This window comes from Salvia hispanica, chromosome 1, assembly GCF_029641045.1.
Source record: "Salvia hispanica isolate PSC_SH4W2 chromosome 1, Shi_PSC_v1, whole genome shotgun sequence".
Lineage (NCBI taxonomy): Eukaryota > Viridiplantae > Streptophyta > Magnoliopsida > Lamiales > Lamiaceae > Salvia > Salvia hispanica.
Window position 1 is genome coordinate 40,934,798 of NC_142692.1, and position 16,544 is coordinate 40,951,341.

At 36.3% G+C, this 16,544-nt stretch overlaps 2 protein-coding genes across 3 annotated transcripts; one reads left to right on the plus strand and one right to left on the minus strand.

Moving 5' to 3' along the window:
* Positions 1 to 2,852: 2,852 nt before the first annotated feature.
* On the minus strand, positions 2,853 to 3,815 carry LOC125220672 (uncharacterized). The gene has a single exon (XM_048122824.2). The coding sequence runs from the start codon at positions 3,813 to 3,815 to the stop codon at positions 2,853 to 2,855; it is 963 nt and encodes a 320-aa protein (XP_047978781.2).
* Positions 3,816 to 10,128: 6,313 nt separating this feature from the next.
* Positions 10,129 to 15,461, plus strand: LOC125222709 (protein NLP9-like). Of its 2 annotated transcripts, none has more exons than XM_048125471.2 (7): positions 10,129 to 10,237; positions 10,927 to 10,976; positions 11,073 to 12,222; positions 12,567 to 12,611; positions 12,712 to 13,470; positions 13,767 to 13,890; positions 14,110 to 15,461. In XM_048125471.2, exons 3-7 carry the CDS (start codon positions 11,287 to 11,289, stop codon positions 15,192 to 15,194), a joined length of 2,949 nt encoding a protein of 982 aa, XP_047981428.1. In that variant the 5' UTR covers positions 10,129 to 10,237; positions 10,927 to 10,976; positions 11,073 to 11,286; the 3' UTR covers positions 15,195 to 15,461. The 2 variants fall into 2 exon arrangements, with proteins under 2 accessions (XP_047981428.1, XP_047981429.1); XM_048125472.2 differs by having other exon boundaries at positions 13,791 to 13,890.
* Positions 15,462 to 16,544: the final 1,083 nt, after the last annotated feature.

Genomic DNA, 16,544 nt, shown 5'->3' on the forward strand with positions numbered 1-16,544 from the left:
TTGATTACTTTCCCTAAACACATGAGCAATCTTCACATTCCACGCTTTTTGCATGATACCTTTTATACTTCTAGCAAGTGATAAAGCACTTAAATCCGATTTCGTGTCATTAAGCACGTGAACAGCTGTCATATTATCACTTTCTACAAGTACATTTCTAAGCCCCCTTTGCCACGCCAACTTAAGCCCATCATATATTGCCCACAATTCAGTTTGCACTACCGAGCATCTTCCCAAGTGCCTTGTGTAGCCTAACACCCACTCTCCAGTTGAATCACGCAATACCCCTCCTGACGCTGCACGTTCAGAATCGTATTCCACAACCCCATCATAGTTTAATTTGCACCACCCATCCGGGGGAGCATGCCATTGTACCTGCTTCAACACCTTATTTATCGATTTGGTTAGCTTAAGTTCATTACTATGGACCGATCTCGCCCAAGCTCTACATTGTGCCATTGTAGCGTACGATGACACAAGATCTCCTTGGAACACTAGCTGATTTCTATTTTTCCATAACCTCCGACAAATCATACCAAAAATAGTGCTCCAGCATATCTCACCATCAATCTCATAACATTTCAAATTATCCATCAACCAATTATCCAAATTCATTGTAAGAAATTGATTTAATTTACCTCGAGGGACGATAGATTCCCACACTTTAATCGCATTTGGGCACCCTCTAAGAATGTGATTTAGGTTCTCTTGGGCATCTCCACAAGCGATGCAACCAGCATCAGTTGCGCAATGTTGTCGACACCTCTCCACATTAGTCATTAGCCGTTTTTGTAAAACCAACCATAAGAAGTGTCTTATGCGTTGCGGCCCTTTATAATTCCACGCCAATGCCCATTTCTTATCCATATTGTCCCAGGAGTGCTTGCATACAGATTCGTATGCACTGGCCACTGATAGCTTGCCATTCTTCTCCCATCTCCAAATACATAAATCAGCCCCAGCTTCCTCATATGGAGATCTAATACCAGCAATTACGACATCTGCTTCCGACGAGATGAAATGTCTGAACGCGCCCCATTTCCACTCACCATGACCATCCACCATTTCACAGGCTAAGCATTCAAATCTACTGCCGAGTTGTCAATTTTATGTTGAATAAGCGGTCCTAACTGTGGACACCAAATATCCAGCCAAAACTTTGTTTTCTTGCCGTCCCCTAACGACCAACAAGCACTATCGTATATTTTATCCCATACCTTCATAAGCGACCTCCAAATAAAAGAGCTGCCGGACCGCGAGATTGAAGATGGGCGACCCACTCCTACTTTATACTTTTCGCGCAAGATTCGTGCCCAGAACTCATTCTCTTTAGCAACTAGATTAAAACCAAGCTTTATCATGAAGGCTTCATTGTTCCACTTTAATCTTCTCAAGCCAAGCCCGGCCCCCCGATGTGATCGGTTGACACACTGATTTCCATCCCACCAGTGGGTTATTTCTCCGCTCATCTGACCCTCCCCAAATAAATCTTCTCACTAAATGTTCGATCTCCTTGCAAATCGAAACTGGGACCATCACAATTTGCATGAAATAATTTGGTATAGCAACCAAAACAGCTTTTGCAAGTGTGACACGAGCTGCCATAGTCAATAACTTTGCATTCCACCCACTCAATTTTTGTCTCACTTTGTCGATTATAAACTGAAAATCATTTGTTGACACTCGGCCGTGAAGCATAGGAAATCCCAAATACTTTCCCAGATTCTCCACCGTGCGAAAGCCAAGTCTCACTCCTATATCGTGTATGATTGGAGATTTAGTGTTTGGAGAGAAGAAAACTTGTGTTTTGCTACCATTTACTCGATGGCCTGAGTACAAGCTATAATCATCCAAGACTGATTTGACTGCCGTAGAGCTTTTCACATCCGCCTTACAAAACAACACTAAATCATCTGCGAAAAAAAGATGTGAGATCGGTATACCATTTCTTACTAACCTGATCGCTTTCCATGCCTCCTCATTGACAGCTTTAATAATACTATGCCCAAGTCTTTCCATGCATAGCACAAATAGATATGGGGACAGCGGATCTCCTTGCCTAATTCCACGGCTCGGTTTGAACTCCTCTGTCGGCTTACCATTCCATAATATCTGCATCGTGGCCGTAGTCACACAGCTCATAATAACTCGTGTTAGCTGACTCGGGACCCCCAAATCATTTAAAGTATCCTCCACAAAATCCCATCTTAGCCTATCATATGCTTTTTCCAAATCCACCTTAATTGCCATCCAACCATCTTTCCTTTTGCAATTCTGCATCGTATGAATACACTCTTGTGCAATAATAATATTATCTGTGATGCACCGCCCATGAACAAAACCGACTTGATTAGGTGCGATGACATACTTGAGCACACACTTCAATCTATTTACCACCACCCGAGTCACCAGCCGATATAAGACAGGGCATAGGCTAATAGGCCGAAACTCTGTTATAAATTCTGGATTTGGAACCTTAGGGATCAAAACAATAGATGTGCGATTCAGCTTTGGTTCAATTGGTGCACCATTGAATATTCTCTGAATCATTGAGCATACAGAATCCCCCACTACCTCCCATTGAGATTGAAAGAAAGCTGCATGCAGACCATCTACTCCAGGTGCCTTGTTTGGGGCCATTTCAAAAAGTGCAACCTTGATTTCTTCCTTCGTCACTTGTGTACCCAATATAACCATATCTTCATTTCTTATTGCCGGAAAACGACCACGAATCCGGAAGGTTCCCCTTAACGAATAGTCAACTGTGTACAGATTTTTATAAAAATATAAGATTGTTACTTTTAACACATCACCGTCGAAGCACCATTCATCTCCTTCAAGTTTTAAAGCCTCTATCTATCTATCTGATTCTTCTTTCGTCGCATCATAGTTTTCTTATGAAAATAGCTCGTGTTTCTATCGCCAAGAGCTAACCATTCCGTACGGGACTTTAACTTCCACACCAATTCCTCTTGGTCTAGAATTGCCTCTAATTCTTGTCTGAGCTCACCATCAAGCCTTACCAAGTTCCTGGTAGTATGTGTTTCTAATGCCTTCTGGATTCCATTTAACCGAGCCATTATTTGTTTCTTGCGCCTCCCAATGCTTCCAAAAGTGTTTTGGTTCCAAAGCTTTACTGCCTCTGCTAACCCAGTCATGGTTGCAGCCATCGATCCCTGATCCACCCAATTATCTCTCACCAACTGCCCAAACTCCTCATGCTCTAACCATCCCTTGAAGAAGCGAAAGGGCCTTGCAGTTTGTTGCTCATCCACTCTTCCAATCACCACCAGCAACGGCCTATGATCTGACTTCATTTTTGCCAAGTGAAAAACCGTGGCTTCTGAAATATTGGGGTCAAAATGCATATTACAGAGCACCCTATCAAGCCGCTCCAACAATCTTCCCCGAGCCCAAGTGAACCGAGGCCCTCTAAACCCCATGTCACGTAGACTATAATCAAAAATAAAATTTTGAAATAAAGCACACACACTCGATCTAGGAGATGAACCTCCTTGTTTCTCATCACTATTCAACATTGCGTTAAAGTCCCCAGCCAAAATCCATGGCTCACTAACCGTGTCTGCAATCAGCCCAAGATACTTCCAAAGCACACGACGACAAGCTCGTTGTGGGCTGCCATACACAAACGTGACAAACATCGAGCTCGGGCTGTTTCCTCTTTTCACTCTACAATGAATAAATTGCCGATGATTGTACACTAGCTCTACGGAGAGAAAGTCTTTCCAGCAAATCCAAATTCCTCCGGAAAAACCAGCAACTTCCACTCGATGAGAGCAAGGGAATCCAAGCATGGCGATTAAACCCCCCACCCGTGTCTCGAGCAAGCCTATAATATCTGGCTTATACTCTCTACAATACTCTCAGATGACTGCATCGAAGCGAGGTTTCCCACATCCCTGACAATTCCACACCATAATTCGTAAATCCATAAAACAATATATAAAAGTAACAACGAGTACCCAAGAAAATGAGCCACCCATCCTTCAAGTGAGAGACTCCAATCAATCAAAACTCAGCTTCATGATGCCTTCCATTTCCTCATTTTCTTCATTCTGCTCAGGCAAAATGGTTTCTGCAATTTTTTCCATTGCATCACCCAAATTCACAATTGCTCTCCCACTCTTTTTTTAGACGATGGTCTTTTCACTAAAGCCCATTTCCAGCATATTCAGATTCTGTCTAAAACCCATTTCTAAAAATGGCCTTTCAAATTCTACTATGCGTGCGCATACCCAAACTCATAATCTATTTAAAAAAGTAATTACATAAATAATGTAGTAATGAACAAAAAGTAACTGTTATAGTATAAGATCATCTCAAACCTAAAATTTTCAGCTGCTCCATAAACATTTCAATTTTCAACTACAATACCAATAACCAGGCCAAAAAATTTCGTCCATAATTTTGGCTACAATTCTATTTTTCTTAATTTATCATTTATAATTATTATTCCAATTTGATATATATATTTAAATTGTGATTTTTGTAAAATGAAAATAAATTAATAAAATTTCAAAATTTACTTTAGTGAATACAAAAGTTGATTAATGTTTATTTTGATTTAATCCTAAAGATTTGTTTTTAGATTTAATTTGTAGTAATACTACAAATTGGGTACAGTTATAGACATATTTTGCAAATTAAGGATGCACCTAAAATTTACATAATTTTAAGCCCAGGCCCAGCATATTACCAATTAAAAGAAAAACTCTAGACATATTTATTTTTTCTTTATTTGTTGGACATTATTTTATCATCATATATTCAAGATTACATAATTGAATATAAATAAAGCAAGATCTTCGAACAACATGTATTTCACGTAAACCATAAACATAATAGGATCGAGACATACCTTGACGATCCATAGCGGAAGCGATTGAGGGAGGAGGAGACGAACTTCCTCGGACTTTCTTTGGCGTAGTAGCGCAGCTCCAACTCCAAGGATTTGTTTCTCTCTCTTTCCTTCGTTTATGTGTGTGATTTGATGGGATCACCACACTTGTATTTATAGGCAGAGAGAGGACAAACCCTAATTATCAAACCCTAAAAGCCCTTTCCATCAAAGAGGCCCAAAATAATTAGTAAATATGTTTCTTATTGACCAAGAATATAATCTTCCGTCTATTAATATTACTAATTGATCACAATCAATTCTAATCAAATCTTAACAATATATACACATGTTTCTTTACTTGATGGCCAGGGGAATGAATATTCATTCCATAAAAAGATTATGTAATCAATCTTTTTCAATCATTGGCAATCAATCGTACCATATATATATATGAACATATATTCTCTTTAGAGAAATATAACATGATTATTTAATTAATTGATATGTGACAATAATTAATTGATAGTCAATTAATTAGGGTAAAATGTGTCTTATACCAAATAGTGTATTATACTAAAATCTAATTCTATTTAGGATTCTATCATATGTCACATATATAAGACACAAAACTTACATTCTTCTTGCCCCTTCCATCTTCCTTCTCTCCATCTGATCTCAATTCAGCATAAAAAAATCAAAAGAAGTGGAAATGGTGCGCCCCTTCCCCGCAACGTAGACACGTTGCTCCGTCCTTCATTGCGAATGACCTAATTGAACTATATATACGAATAAACTGACTTTGTTAAATGTGATGGTTCTTGTACATGAAAATAATTATCCACGTCAGAACTCATGAAAATTCGGCTTATCATCGAGCACATCTCTAATTGTGAAAATATCACATAAATTATCTTCCATATCTCCAAGTACAATGCTTTTTTTAGTTGAAATATCAATTAGCCTTTTGTAATTTTATAAGGGATTTTACACGTTATGAGTCTTTTTGAATATACCCAAATATTCTTATAAAGATACACTAGTATCTAGCAATCTTGTTAGTTGTTACTATCTAAATACACACACATACACCTAAACCATTCAATATATATTGCCAGAGGTTGCAACCTTGACTATGTGCTATTGTACATTAAAAAATTGGACACAACCAAATCATAGAATATTACTATGAAAGATTCACCATGTGATGTGAATCTTTGATTCTTTCTCCTTGTTATTGGAGAAGCACAAAGTGATTAGGTATTTCCAATGATATTTCACACAATTTTAACTTAAATTAGGATTCTTTTTTAGATATTTGCTTTTTTGAAATGGAAGCAGACCTTTGCGGTGAAGTGTTCAAACTTCATATATTCCAAATAAATCGGTTTAATTACAATTGGTATCATTAACTATACAAAAATGACTTATACAACATATGCAAATTATTTTGTATCGAGTCTGAAAGAAAGTTAATCACTTTATGATCAGAAGTCCATATCATCTTTAGACTCATTCCATTTTCCATTGTAAATAGGATTAATGTTCGTTTTTCTATTTATATATCCCCCAATCTAATTGTAAATTATAAGTGAAAATTATATTTATCATTCCCCATACAACCAAAATTAGAATCTGAGTAACCTGTTGTATTAAGAGGTAACAATTGTTAGTTTTTACTTTGAATAGTGCAACTAAGAACAATCAATTTTGATGGGTTGGAAAAATTCTTCAATAAAAAAATTTAACAATAATATACACATAAACGAGAATCGACTATATCAAATAACATAAAATTCAGAGACAACAGTTATAGCCTACGTGTTATGTCACTTTAACTCTTAGAATATTAAAAAATAAATCCCAAGGCGAAAATCATCAATGCCCTAAATTTAGAAAACAATAAAATAAACACTACAACTATTTAAAAAATCATCACTACTAATAAAATTGGTCGCAAATGACAAAGGCGACTAAATTCATCGCTTCCTACGAACGTCCGCAACGCCGGTCTTGGGGTCCGTTGCACGAGATGTGATGGGCGCGGTGATGGAACTAGCAGCGGAAGCGGTGTTGCATGGATTAACATAATATAACAATTATTAATCACACCAATAAATCACATAATAATCAGATATATTTAGCAGATTATTTAGACAAAATCTATTCGCGTAATTCTTACAAAATCTATTCGCGTAATTCTTACATGTATCATGCTCATAACTTGAATTGATCATGCTTTAAGAATATTGAAACCTAAAACATGTTTTTCTACGGAGCAGAAAAATACCTTATTAATTCTCCAAATAATTGAAGATGGCTAGCTGCTTCTCCACTTGACGCTTTGAATACTAGACCAAAAATCTTCTCTCTGGTTCTCGAACCGTACTCCGATATCAGTGTGGGCTGATCTCACCAGAATACTAGGACTTAAATAAAGAAGACAGAAGAAATCCTTTTGGGAATAGGAGTAGAATTCGAAATCCTCTTCAGCTAGGGGAGCTCGAAATTTTCGAAAAATTTAAGTAAAAATTGTGATCTTTCTGTCTCCTTTATTCTCCTATTTATATTAAGTTCCTTTTGGGCCCAGACAGAGATCTATGGAAGGTTTTGGATATGAGCTCATCCAATTTACTTTTTACTAATTAAATTGAACCCACAATTTAATATAAGTTATAATTGGAATATTACGAGCAGCCACTACAGAAGTAATATTGAACTCTCCCCATCCAAATCCGAAATTATAAGTAATCTGGGTTTCCGTTTAACTTTCATTTCCCGCGCTTAAGATAAAAATGTCCATTAATTAATTAATATCTGCTATGGACTTAATTAATTAACTTCTTATTAATTCCAAGAGTGAACTTAGCATGAAACGCTCATTTATTATTCATAGAGTAATCAAACTCCAACTAGCTAGGTTCCGAATAATAAAACCTTGTTTCGTGCTCCTCTTGAGGACATTATCAAACGAGACTCAGCTCGCGCACGATTCAATATAATAGCAATCCTAGCACCGCTAGATATTGATCACCACTACCCAATATATCAGGATCATTGGGTTACGAAAAACCCGCACCATTTGATAAGTCAAAGTAATGCATAATCAATACCGTATGCTCAATGCTAACCTACATTGATTAAGAAACAAATATTTATCAAGACCTCGCCTTTCAGTAGATAGCCTAAGGGCAAGTCTTGCTGTTAGATCCGTTCAGTGCTATACCACACCAATGTCATCTTATTTCAGTAAGGCGTATAAATATACGGGCTGACATTGCAACCTTTCTCGATGGATAGTCAAATTCCAACTAAGTTGTGAAATTCATCTTTTTCTTTGTTTAGAACTGATCGTGTTACCTTAAAGTGGACGCCGCCTACAACCGGTCTACTAAAACAAAGACTTAGACTTTGTTAAGTTAATTTATACATTTAAACATGCATTAACATCCATTAAATGTAAAACATAACAACATTATGACAAAAATAATCTGTTTTATTCATTGGAAAATAAAATAAGAGTTTTACAATATTCAATCACTCGAAACGTGATTTCTAGTATACAAACTCTAACACGCGGAATGCGCCGCGGGATCCGAGCGATACTCCCATGAGGGAAAGTGTACGCACCATCACTCTCTCCATGTGTCTCGTCTTTTCCTCCAATGGCGTGTGTCGGTGATGACATGACTCGCGAGTGACCGAGTATTTGCCTCATTTTATTTTCTAAAAATGTTTTTTAATCATAAAAAATAAATTTTATTAAAAAAAAATTAATAACAAAATTTCATAAAAATCTATTTTTAAATTGATGCTTTTGTTTTTTCAGTTTTGGGACATACCGAATTTAACCCTATTATTATTATTGGATTTTCGGACCAATTAACGACATTGTTTTGACACCACAAAATTTGCCAAATGGGATTAATTATGCCACATAAGATTATGTGGCATGTTGATTTTAAATTTGACATGTTATGTAAATTTGATGACTTTTAAGTCATTTCTAATGTTCTACAGAAAAATACTAAATTTGAGTTTAAATTTATTTCTAACCAATATCCCTCTATATATTTTTCAACTAGCCATTAAACTGGATCAATTCCTTTGGTACGAAGGAGTATACCACAAATATACATGATTTCAGATTTCCTATATATAGTATGTAATTTACCTATAAAAGTATTACATGAATAAATGCATTATTAGATGACGTGATATACGGTGCAAATACACTATAATTATATATCTTCCGTTGCAAAACATGACATCAACCACCAACAACTAGGAAAGGGAATTAATATAAAATAAGGGGAGAAATCTTGTAAATTAAATATTTTATTCCCTATGTTATGTGTAGGTGACAGGTGTGAAGTAGGTTGGCATGTGTAAATTCCAACTTTACAAAAATAGTAAAATACTTCTTATTATACTAAAAATTAAATTGGAATCTAATGCAACACTTGTTCCATTGTTTATGCCACCTGGATTCCAGGTATCAGGTCATATTGAGTTTCATCAAGTTTCAAAATTTTGACTGACAAATAACCAAGCTCTAACATGCCAAATTGCCAATTACTACCTTTAGGGTTTCGACTGTCACAAGTTTTGCAATTGCATGTGTTAGATGTCTGAGATCTAATATTTTTAACAACCAACACATTCAAATTGACTTGAAATTCAATTGAAGGTAAAATAGGAGTAGTATCTTACAATTCCATGAAATGTGTTTGTGTCAACACTTATATTTTTAAAGTTAAAACCCTTACATATTTTGAAAATTTAATTTAATGAAGAAAATGATTTTCTTTTAGTCTTTGAGGTTATTCTAATAATAGTCCTATGCAGGGGAGTTTTGTTTAAAGTTTGATTAATGCAATAAGGAAATGAATATTATTAAGAGCAATAAAAATTTAAGTCACTTTGATATAAATTAAACTACTTGGGCTAGTATAGTACTCACAAGTCACAACACACGGAGCGGTATCGAAATTTTACTTACGTTATTTATTTATGAGTTCCACGTTACTTTATAATCAACGCTCATAATTTACGGGAATGATCAAATAATTCACCGAGATCATTCATTATTCATATCTTAAATTTTTAGTTTATTTATATTTATGTTTATATGTATATTTAAATAGAATTAATTTGCGAATTAAATGGAAAATTACTAAGTTAAGACATTAGTAATTAAATTGAAATAACGGGTAAAAGTGATGATGATTAAATGAAATGTACGCGGCTGTGGAGGGGGTTGGGGGTGGGAGTGGGGTGCGATTTGTTATAAACAAAAAGATTAGTTGCAAAGTCAAGAATGAGCAAAGCCGCAAGCAGCCGTTGTTCTTCACTTCTCCACCGCAGCTGCCACCGCCGGTAAATTCTTCCTTCTTCCTATTCTTCTTCACCTCCTTACTTTTGCAACCAATATTGAATTCAATCAAATGGAGTTCATGCGTTTATCCGGCGCAGTGTGATGCTAAGCTCACTATACTTTCCTAATCCGGATTTCCCCATTTTTATTGTGTTTAAGTTCTCGACAGAGGTGGAAGTGATTGAATTCGATGTGTGTTACAGTGTTTTAGCTTTATGATTTGAGGAAATTGATCTAATTTTGTTTGATAAGTGGGGGGACGGGGATACTGATTTTACTGAATTATAATGGATTTGAATCTTTGAAGTGAAATTTGGTAAGCTGTAGATTAATTAATGCATGTTTTGCATAGTTATGAATTATGATGTTGCTTCTCTATCTTCAGGAATCAGATTTTCGTTGTTTTTGACTCAAGTATTGTTTGTTACTCTATTTATGTTTTTAACATATTTACTCGTTACTTTTTCCTTGAATGTTTAATTTGAACTGCTTGAAGTTTTAAAGATTTAATTTTGTATTTTCATATCGTATGTGTGTTCCAGACATTAGCCAATGCTCAGAACTCAGTAATAGAAGTATACGTGATATGCATCGTATTGTATAGCCTGTGTACGCATAATCTATAGTTAGATCTCAACTTGTGATTTTATTGACAATCCTATTCACTTTCACTTTTTTGTTGATATTGCAGTATGTTCAACCTCACTGTTTTTTATGCCTCAACATCTCTAAATTTTAAAGGTTTGTCTGGGAGCCTTTCCAACAATATTTTTTCATCTTGTTCGTGGACATACTTAAGAGGGAAGAAAGATGTAAATCCAAATATGTGTACTGCAGGTTTCCAGTCTTTTGGACAACTGCGAAGCTCATTAAGGAGTGTTACAAATTTTTGAGCCAAAAGTGTAACCCGGTTTAATATGATAGCAAGTGGACGCTTTATAATGCGTATGTCACCATTGGGAAACTCTACAGAGCCGTATTTTTCTTCAAGTCCTTCAGAAATTCTCTGACAGTTGCTTTTCTTGTTAAGTTTTTGGCCACTCTAGTTAAAATGGAGTACCCCTTTTCCAGTAACGAAAAGGGTAATGAATTTCCGTATTTACCTAGGAATCGGGTAGTGGATATGGCTGCAAGGTCAACAGACGAGAGTGCACAGAGCTCAAATGTGGAGGACTCGTTTGGTAATGTAGTGGATCTGATGAATTTTGACACGTATGCTGGATGGTGCAACAGCCCCAACAATTTGGTTGACCAGATGTTTCCCTCCTTTGCAAATTTCTCGCCTCTTGACGGATTGAACTTCACGCAGCATAATTCAGGAATGTCACTATTGGATAGTGATGTTAATGGAAGTTCATCTATGAATGAAGACAAGGTGATGCTTCATAATGTCGACTACCAACTTCCTTTCACAACAAGCCCTGTTGATGATGGGTTCAATTTGACTGAGATGAGAGATAGAAGCCCGAAGCATAAGCTAATTGGTGATGCAGGGAACAGTATGATCCCAAGGCCTCCTATCCAATCTCTGTCTGAGAGAATGCTAAGAGCATTGGATCTATTCAAAGAATGGTCTGGAAGGGGTATTTTAGCTCAAGTGTGGGTTCCGATGAAGAATGGGGATCAATACATCTTAAGCACTTCTGAACAACCTTTTTTACTTGACCAAACACTTGTCGGATATCGTGAAGTGTCTAGGTCATTTACATTTGCAGCAGAATCAAAGGCAGGATCTTTCTCAGGGCTTCCTGGTCGTGTATTTGCTTCAAGGATTCCAGAATGGACCTCAAACGTAATGTACTACAGTAAGGGTGAGTACCATCGGGTACAATATGCTATTGATCATGAAGTTCGAGGATCCATTGCTATACCTGTTTTTGATGACGAGTTGCTTGAAAGTCCGTGCTGTGCTGTGCTAGAACTTGTTACCACGATGGAGAAGTCCAATTTTGATTTGGAGATGGAAAATGTTTGTCGCGCACTCCAGGTCAGTTTACCAAATATTCTTTTATAATGTTCATTAAATTTATTTTATTTTCTTTACAAAAACTTGTGCCCTAGCCGTTTTTTGAATAAGTGAATATTGAACTCTAAATCATTATGTTGGGGCAGGTGAATCTGCTTCTGTTTTTTAGGCCTGTATCTGCTTATAATGGGGCATGACATTTAATTCTTAGTAAATCGGGTTATAAATTGTATGTTTCCTATTACGTTACCATTGTTTTTACATACAAGCTGTGAACCATTATAGTTCATAGTAAATTGGGTTAAAAATTGTATGTTGTGCATTGCTTTATCGTTGTTTTACATACTCTCTTTGACCATTTTCAGGCTGTGAAATTAAGGAGTCCTGCACCTCCGAGATATTTTTCCCAGGTATTCATCAACAGATCTGATCTGATTGTTCATTTTTAGGATTGTCTTCATTACATGGTCTTATAGTCCACCTATTTTAAAACCAATTATTGTTTTGCAGACTCTATCCAATAATCAAAGAGCAGCTTTATCTGAGATTACAGATGTTTTACGTGCAGTATGCTATGCACATCGACTGCCTCTTGCATTAACATGGATACCTTGTAGTTACTCAGCGGGGCAGGGTGAAGGAACTATGCAGATACATGCTAGAGAACACAATAGGAATGTAAATGAGAAAAATGTACTATGCATTGAGGATAGTGCCTGCTACGTGAATGACAAAGATATGAAGGGTTTCGTGCATGCATGCCAGGAACATTATCTTGAGGAAGGACAAGGAATTGCTGGAAAGGCTCTCCAATCAACCCACCCATTCTTTTACCATGATGTCAAGGAATATCATATAAGCGAGTATCCACTTGTTCATCATGCCCGTAAATTTGGCCTAAGTGCTGCAGTTGCAATCAGGCTAAGAAGTACTTATACGGGTGATAGTGACTATATCTTAGAGTTCTTTCTTCCTGTCAATATGAAGGGAAGTACAGAACAACAACTACTGCTTAATAACCTCTCCGGTACCATGCAGAGGATCTGTAAGAGTTTAAGGACTGTATCTGAAACTGAATTACATGGGATGGGCGACTCCGAATTGAAATCACAGGATTTGGAAATGAGAAACATATCATCAACAACAGTATCTGAGAGGAGTTCTGAACAGTCGTTTATTGGTGGAAATTTGAAAAATACGGATGCCATTACTCAGAACGTAGTTGGATCTACAACCACTAGGAAAGAAGCTGATAGTCCTCAAGACCAGGTTACTGTTATTTTGCCATTTACAATTTGGTATTCCCTATCATTGCATGTTATTTTCAGATACATTTTTTGATAATAGTTTTTTATGTGATATGAAATAATGCCTAAACTCAATACTCTCAGCAAGTACATTTATCACTGTTGCATTTACTGATTAATGAAGCTAATATACTCATGGAGGATCAGTCTTTTACTAGTTTTGTTAAATTCGTTTGATCTCAATATCTGTGAGTAATTGTACTCCTTTTTATTAAATAGATTTGCAACTAATGCGCTTAGAATTACTAATGGCTGTAGAATGTGGCTGGCTCGAGGAAACAGGTGGAGAAGAAGCGAAGTACAGCTGAGAAACATGTTAGCTTAAGTGTTCTTCAACAATACTTCTCCGGGAGCCTCAAAGACGCTGCGAAAAGTATTGGTGGTTAGTCTTGCTCACAAATTCCAAAATTTTGGTTGCACGCCACCGATCACTTCACAGTTTCCACACTCAGAGAAAATGTGTTTAATGTGTACATATGTGGAAAAAAAACACTTTTTATGATGCATTTGATAATTTCAAGCATCACATGTTGCAGAAACATCACAACACATACACAAACATTAGAATCTCAACTTCTTATTTTTTTATTTTTTTTTGTAGTGTGCCCAACTACTCTGAAAAGGATATGCAGACAATATGGCATCTCAAGATGGCCTTCCCGCAAAATCAATAAGGTGAATCGTTCTTTGAGAAAGATACAAAGCGTGCTTGATTCTGTCCAAGGGGTGGAAGGAGGATTGAAGTTTGATCCAGCAACAGGTGGTCTTGTTCCTGCTGGTCCTATCGTTGAAGAATTCGAGACTAGAAAAAGAACTGGCCTGCCCAACAAAGATGGTATGATTGGAGACTTTGATTTAATCCAAAGTATAAAATCTGCACCAGCATCATCTTTCATGGACGTTCAAACCTCCATTGTAAAAATGGAAGAAGAGTGTCTCTTAGATGGAAACCAAGTGGTGGGAAAATGCGAGCCGCGTCCTCCTCATCTGCCGAGTTTAGAGCAGTCTAGGTTAGCTGCACTAGATGTTGGAGTATCCCGACCTATCAGCCTAAACAGTGTGCATTGGACAACTTCTCCAAATGTCTTACCGAGTTCTTTCCTTCCCTCAAAAACTCCCGATAGGTGGGCATTCAAGAATAAATCACATTTCATTCCTCAAAACTCAAGCTCGGTGGCAGTTGGTAATAAGGTGGATACTATATCAAAAGATGAAATTGTCACTTCCCGGGAACACAACCAACCTAGTACCTCGGGCATGACATGCTCATCTGACGGGTCTGGCTCTGGATCACTGATGAACAACAGTTCATCAAGCTCCAGAAGTTCCGGCAAGAGACAGAATCATAAAAGTGAGACCTGTCATGTAGATAGTGGGTCAAAAATAGTAGTGAAGGCTACTTACAAAGACGACACAGTCCGGTTCAAATTCGACACAGCTTCCGGGTGCATTCTATTGTATGAGGAAATAGCAAGGAGATTCAAACTCCAGGTAGGTCAGTTCCAGCTCAAGTATTTGGACGATGAAGAGGAATGGGTGATGTTGGTAAGTGATTCGGATTTGCAAGAATGTCTCGAAATATTGGATTTCATGGGCACTCGCAGTGTGAAGTTTCTCGTTCGTGATGAGGTAAGTGCCATAGGAAGCTCTGGTGGTAGCAACTGCTTCCTGGGAGAAGGCTCTTGATCATCTGTAGCTGGTGCCGGCGTACAACTGATTTCAAACTATTCCAGATGATGATCCATGCTCATGGATCCATCAACGAAAGGTATGAAGCTCATATGAAGGAATAACTCTCAAATTCATACCATTTTGCACTACTGTGAAGATTATAGATAGATAAGTATATGGTAATTAATAGGACAGTGTTAGATTGTGTATATAATCTTTGTTACAATTGACTTTGGTAATTTCTTTACTTTGTCGTGTATAATGCATTTCTTTATAGTCTTCTCTTCGGGTGACATATTTAAATTGCAATTTTATTTATCAAATGAGTGCATATTATTTGTATATGATGTGAAATGGCCTTATCATTCTTACATCGAAGGGATCAAAATATCCCTGTCTTAGTTATCAAACAAGAAATGTTTATCTAAGGGTAACATTCGTCTTGGAATCAAGTATGGTTCTGTACGTTGATGTCTGTTCTTGTTGTATCAACGTACAGAGCCATACTTGAAAGTGTATTTAAATGTTACATATTTATATCCTTGTCGAATACTCGCATGAATGACGAGTAACAAGACGACTAATGGCTCTCGATGCTCCTTCAAACGCCTTCCCACTCTTGACTGAATCTCACCAAAATTTAGAGGAAATATAATACTGTTAAAAATAGTTTTTAAAATATGCAATTAATACCCGAATTATGAATTTATGATTATAATAACAATAATAAACTACTTTAGTTATTAGGGGAGTGTTATATTGCTAACTCAATACTTAATTGCTAACTACAACTAAATAATAACCATTAGATATTCAAATTAAGGGCCTAGATCATCAACCAAGAAATATCAATACGATAAAAAAAAAACGCCAATAAAGCTATAAGATTAATTCCATAAAATATCAATAGGGGTATTAATGTCAATTAACTACATGTTTAGTTATAACTAACTTTTAAAAGAAATCCCAAAACTTTAAATTCATATAACATATATCAAATTAAAGATAATTTTATAAGGATTCCAACGATATCATATATGCATACGTTCCGACGTCAAAATTTGAAAAAAAATTCGATTTTTTTTCAATTTTTTCGTAAAGCAGAAATGTCAACGTACTATATAAAATATGTCAATATAATACATGTAGAATGTCAATATAAGCAATGGGTTAACATTCTTAAAGCATCGTGTTGACATTCTCAAAGCATTGTGTTGATATTTCCGAAACACTATATTGACATTTTCATCTAAAATCCTAATTTGGCGTTTTTTTTTTATCTTTTTTTATTTTATTAATAAAAATGAAAATTACACTTGGCAAATTGTAGACCACACGTTTTCTAAAATCATATAGCCTTAAATT

Excerpts from the sequence above, each read along its gene's own strand:
- LOC125220672 (XM_048122824.2), bottom strand. The coding sequence starts at position 3,815 with ATGCTTGGATTCCCTTGCTCTCATCGAGTGGAAGTTGCTGGTTTTTCC.
- LOC125222709 (XM_048125471.2), top strand. The coding sequence starts at position 11,287 with ATGGAGTACCCCTTTTCCAGTAACGAAAAGGGTAATGAATTTCCGTAT. Across the intron at positions 12,223-12,566 it reads ATGTTTGTCGCGCACTCCAG|GCTGTGAAATTAAGGAGTCC; the intron begins GTCAGTTTACCA and ends GACCATTTTCAG. Across the intron at positions 13,471-13,766 it reads CTGATAGTCCTCAAGACCAG|AATGTGGCTGGCTCGAGGAA; the intron begins GTTACTGTTATT and ends TAATGGCTGTAG.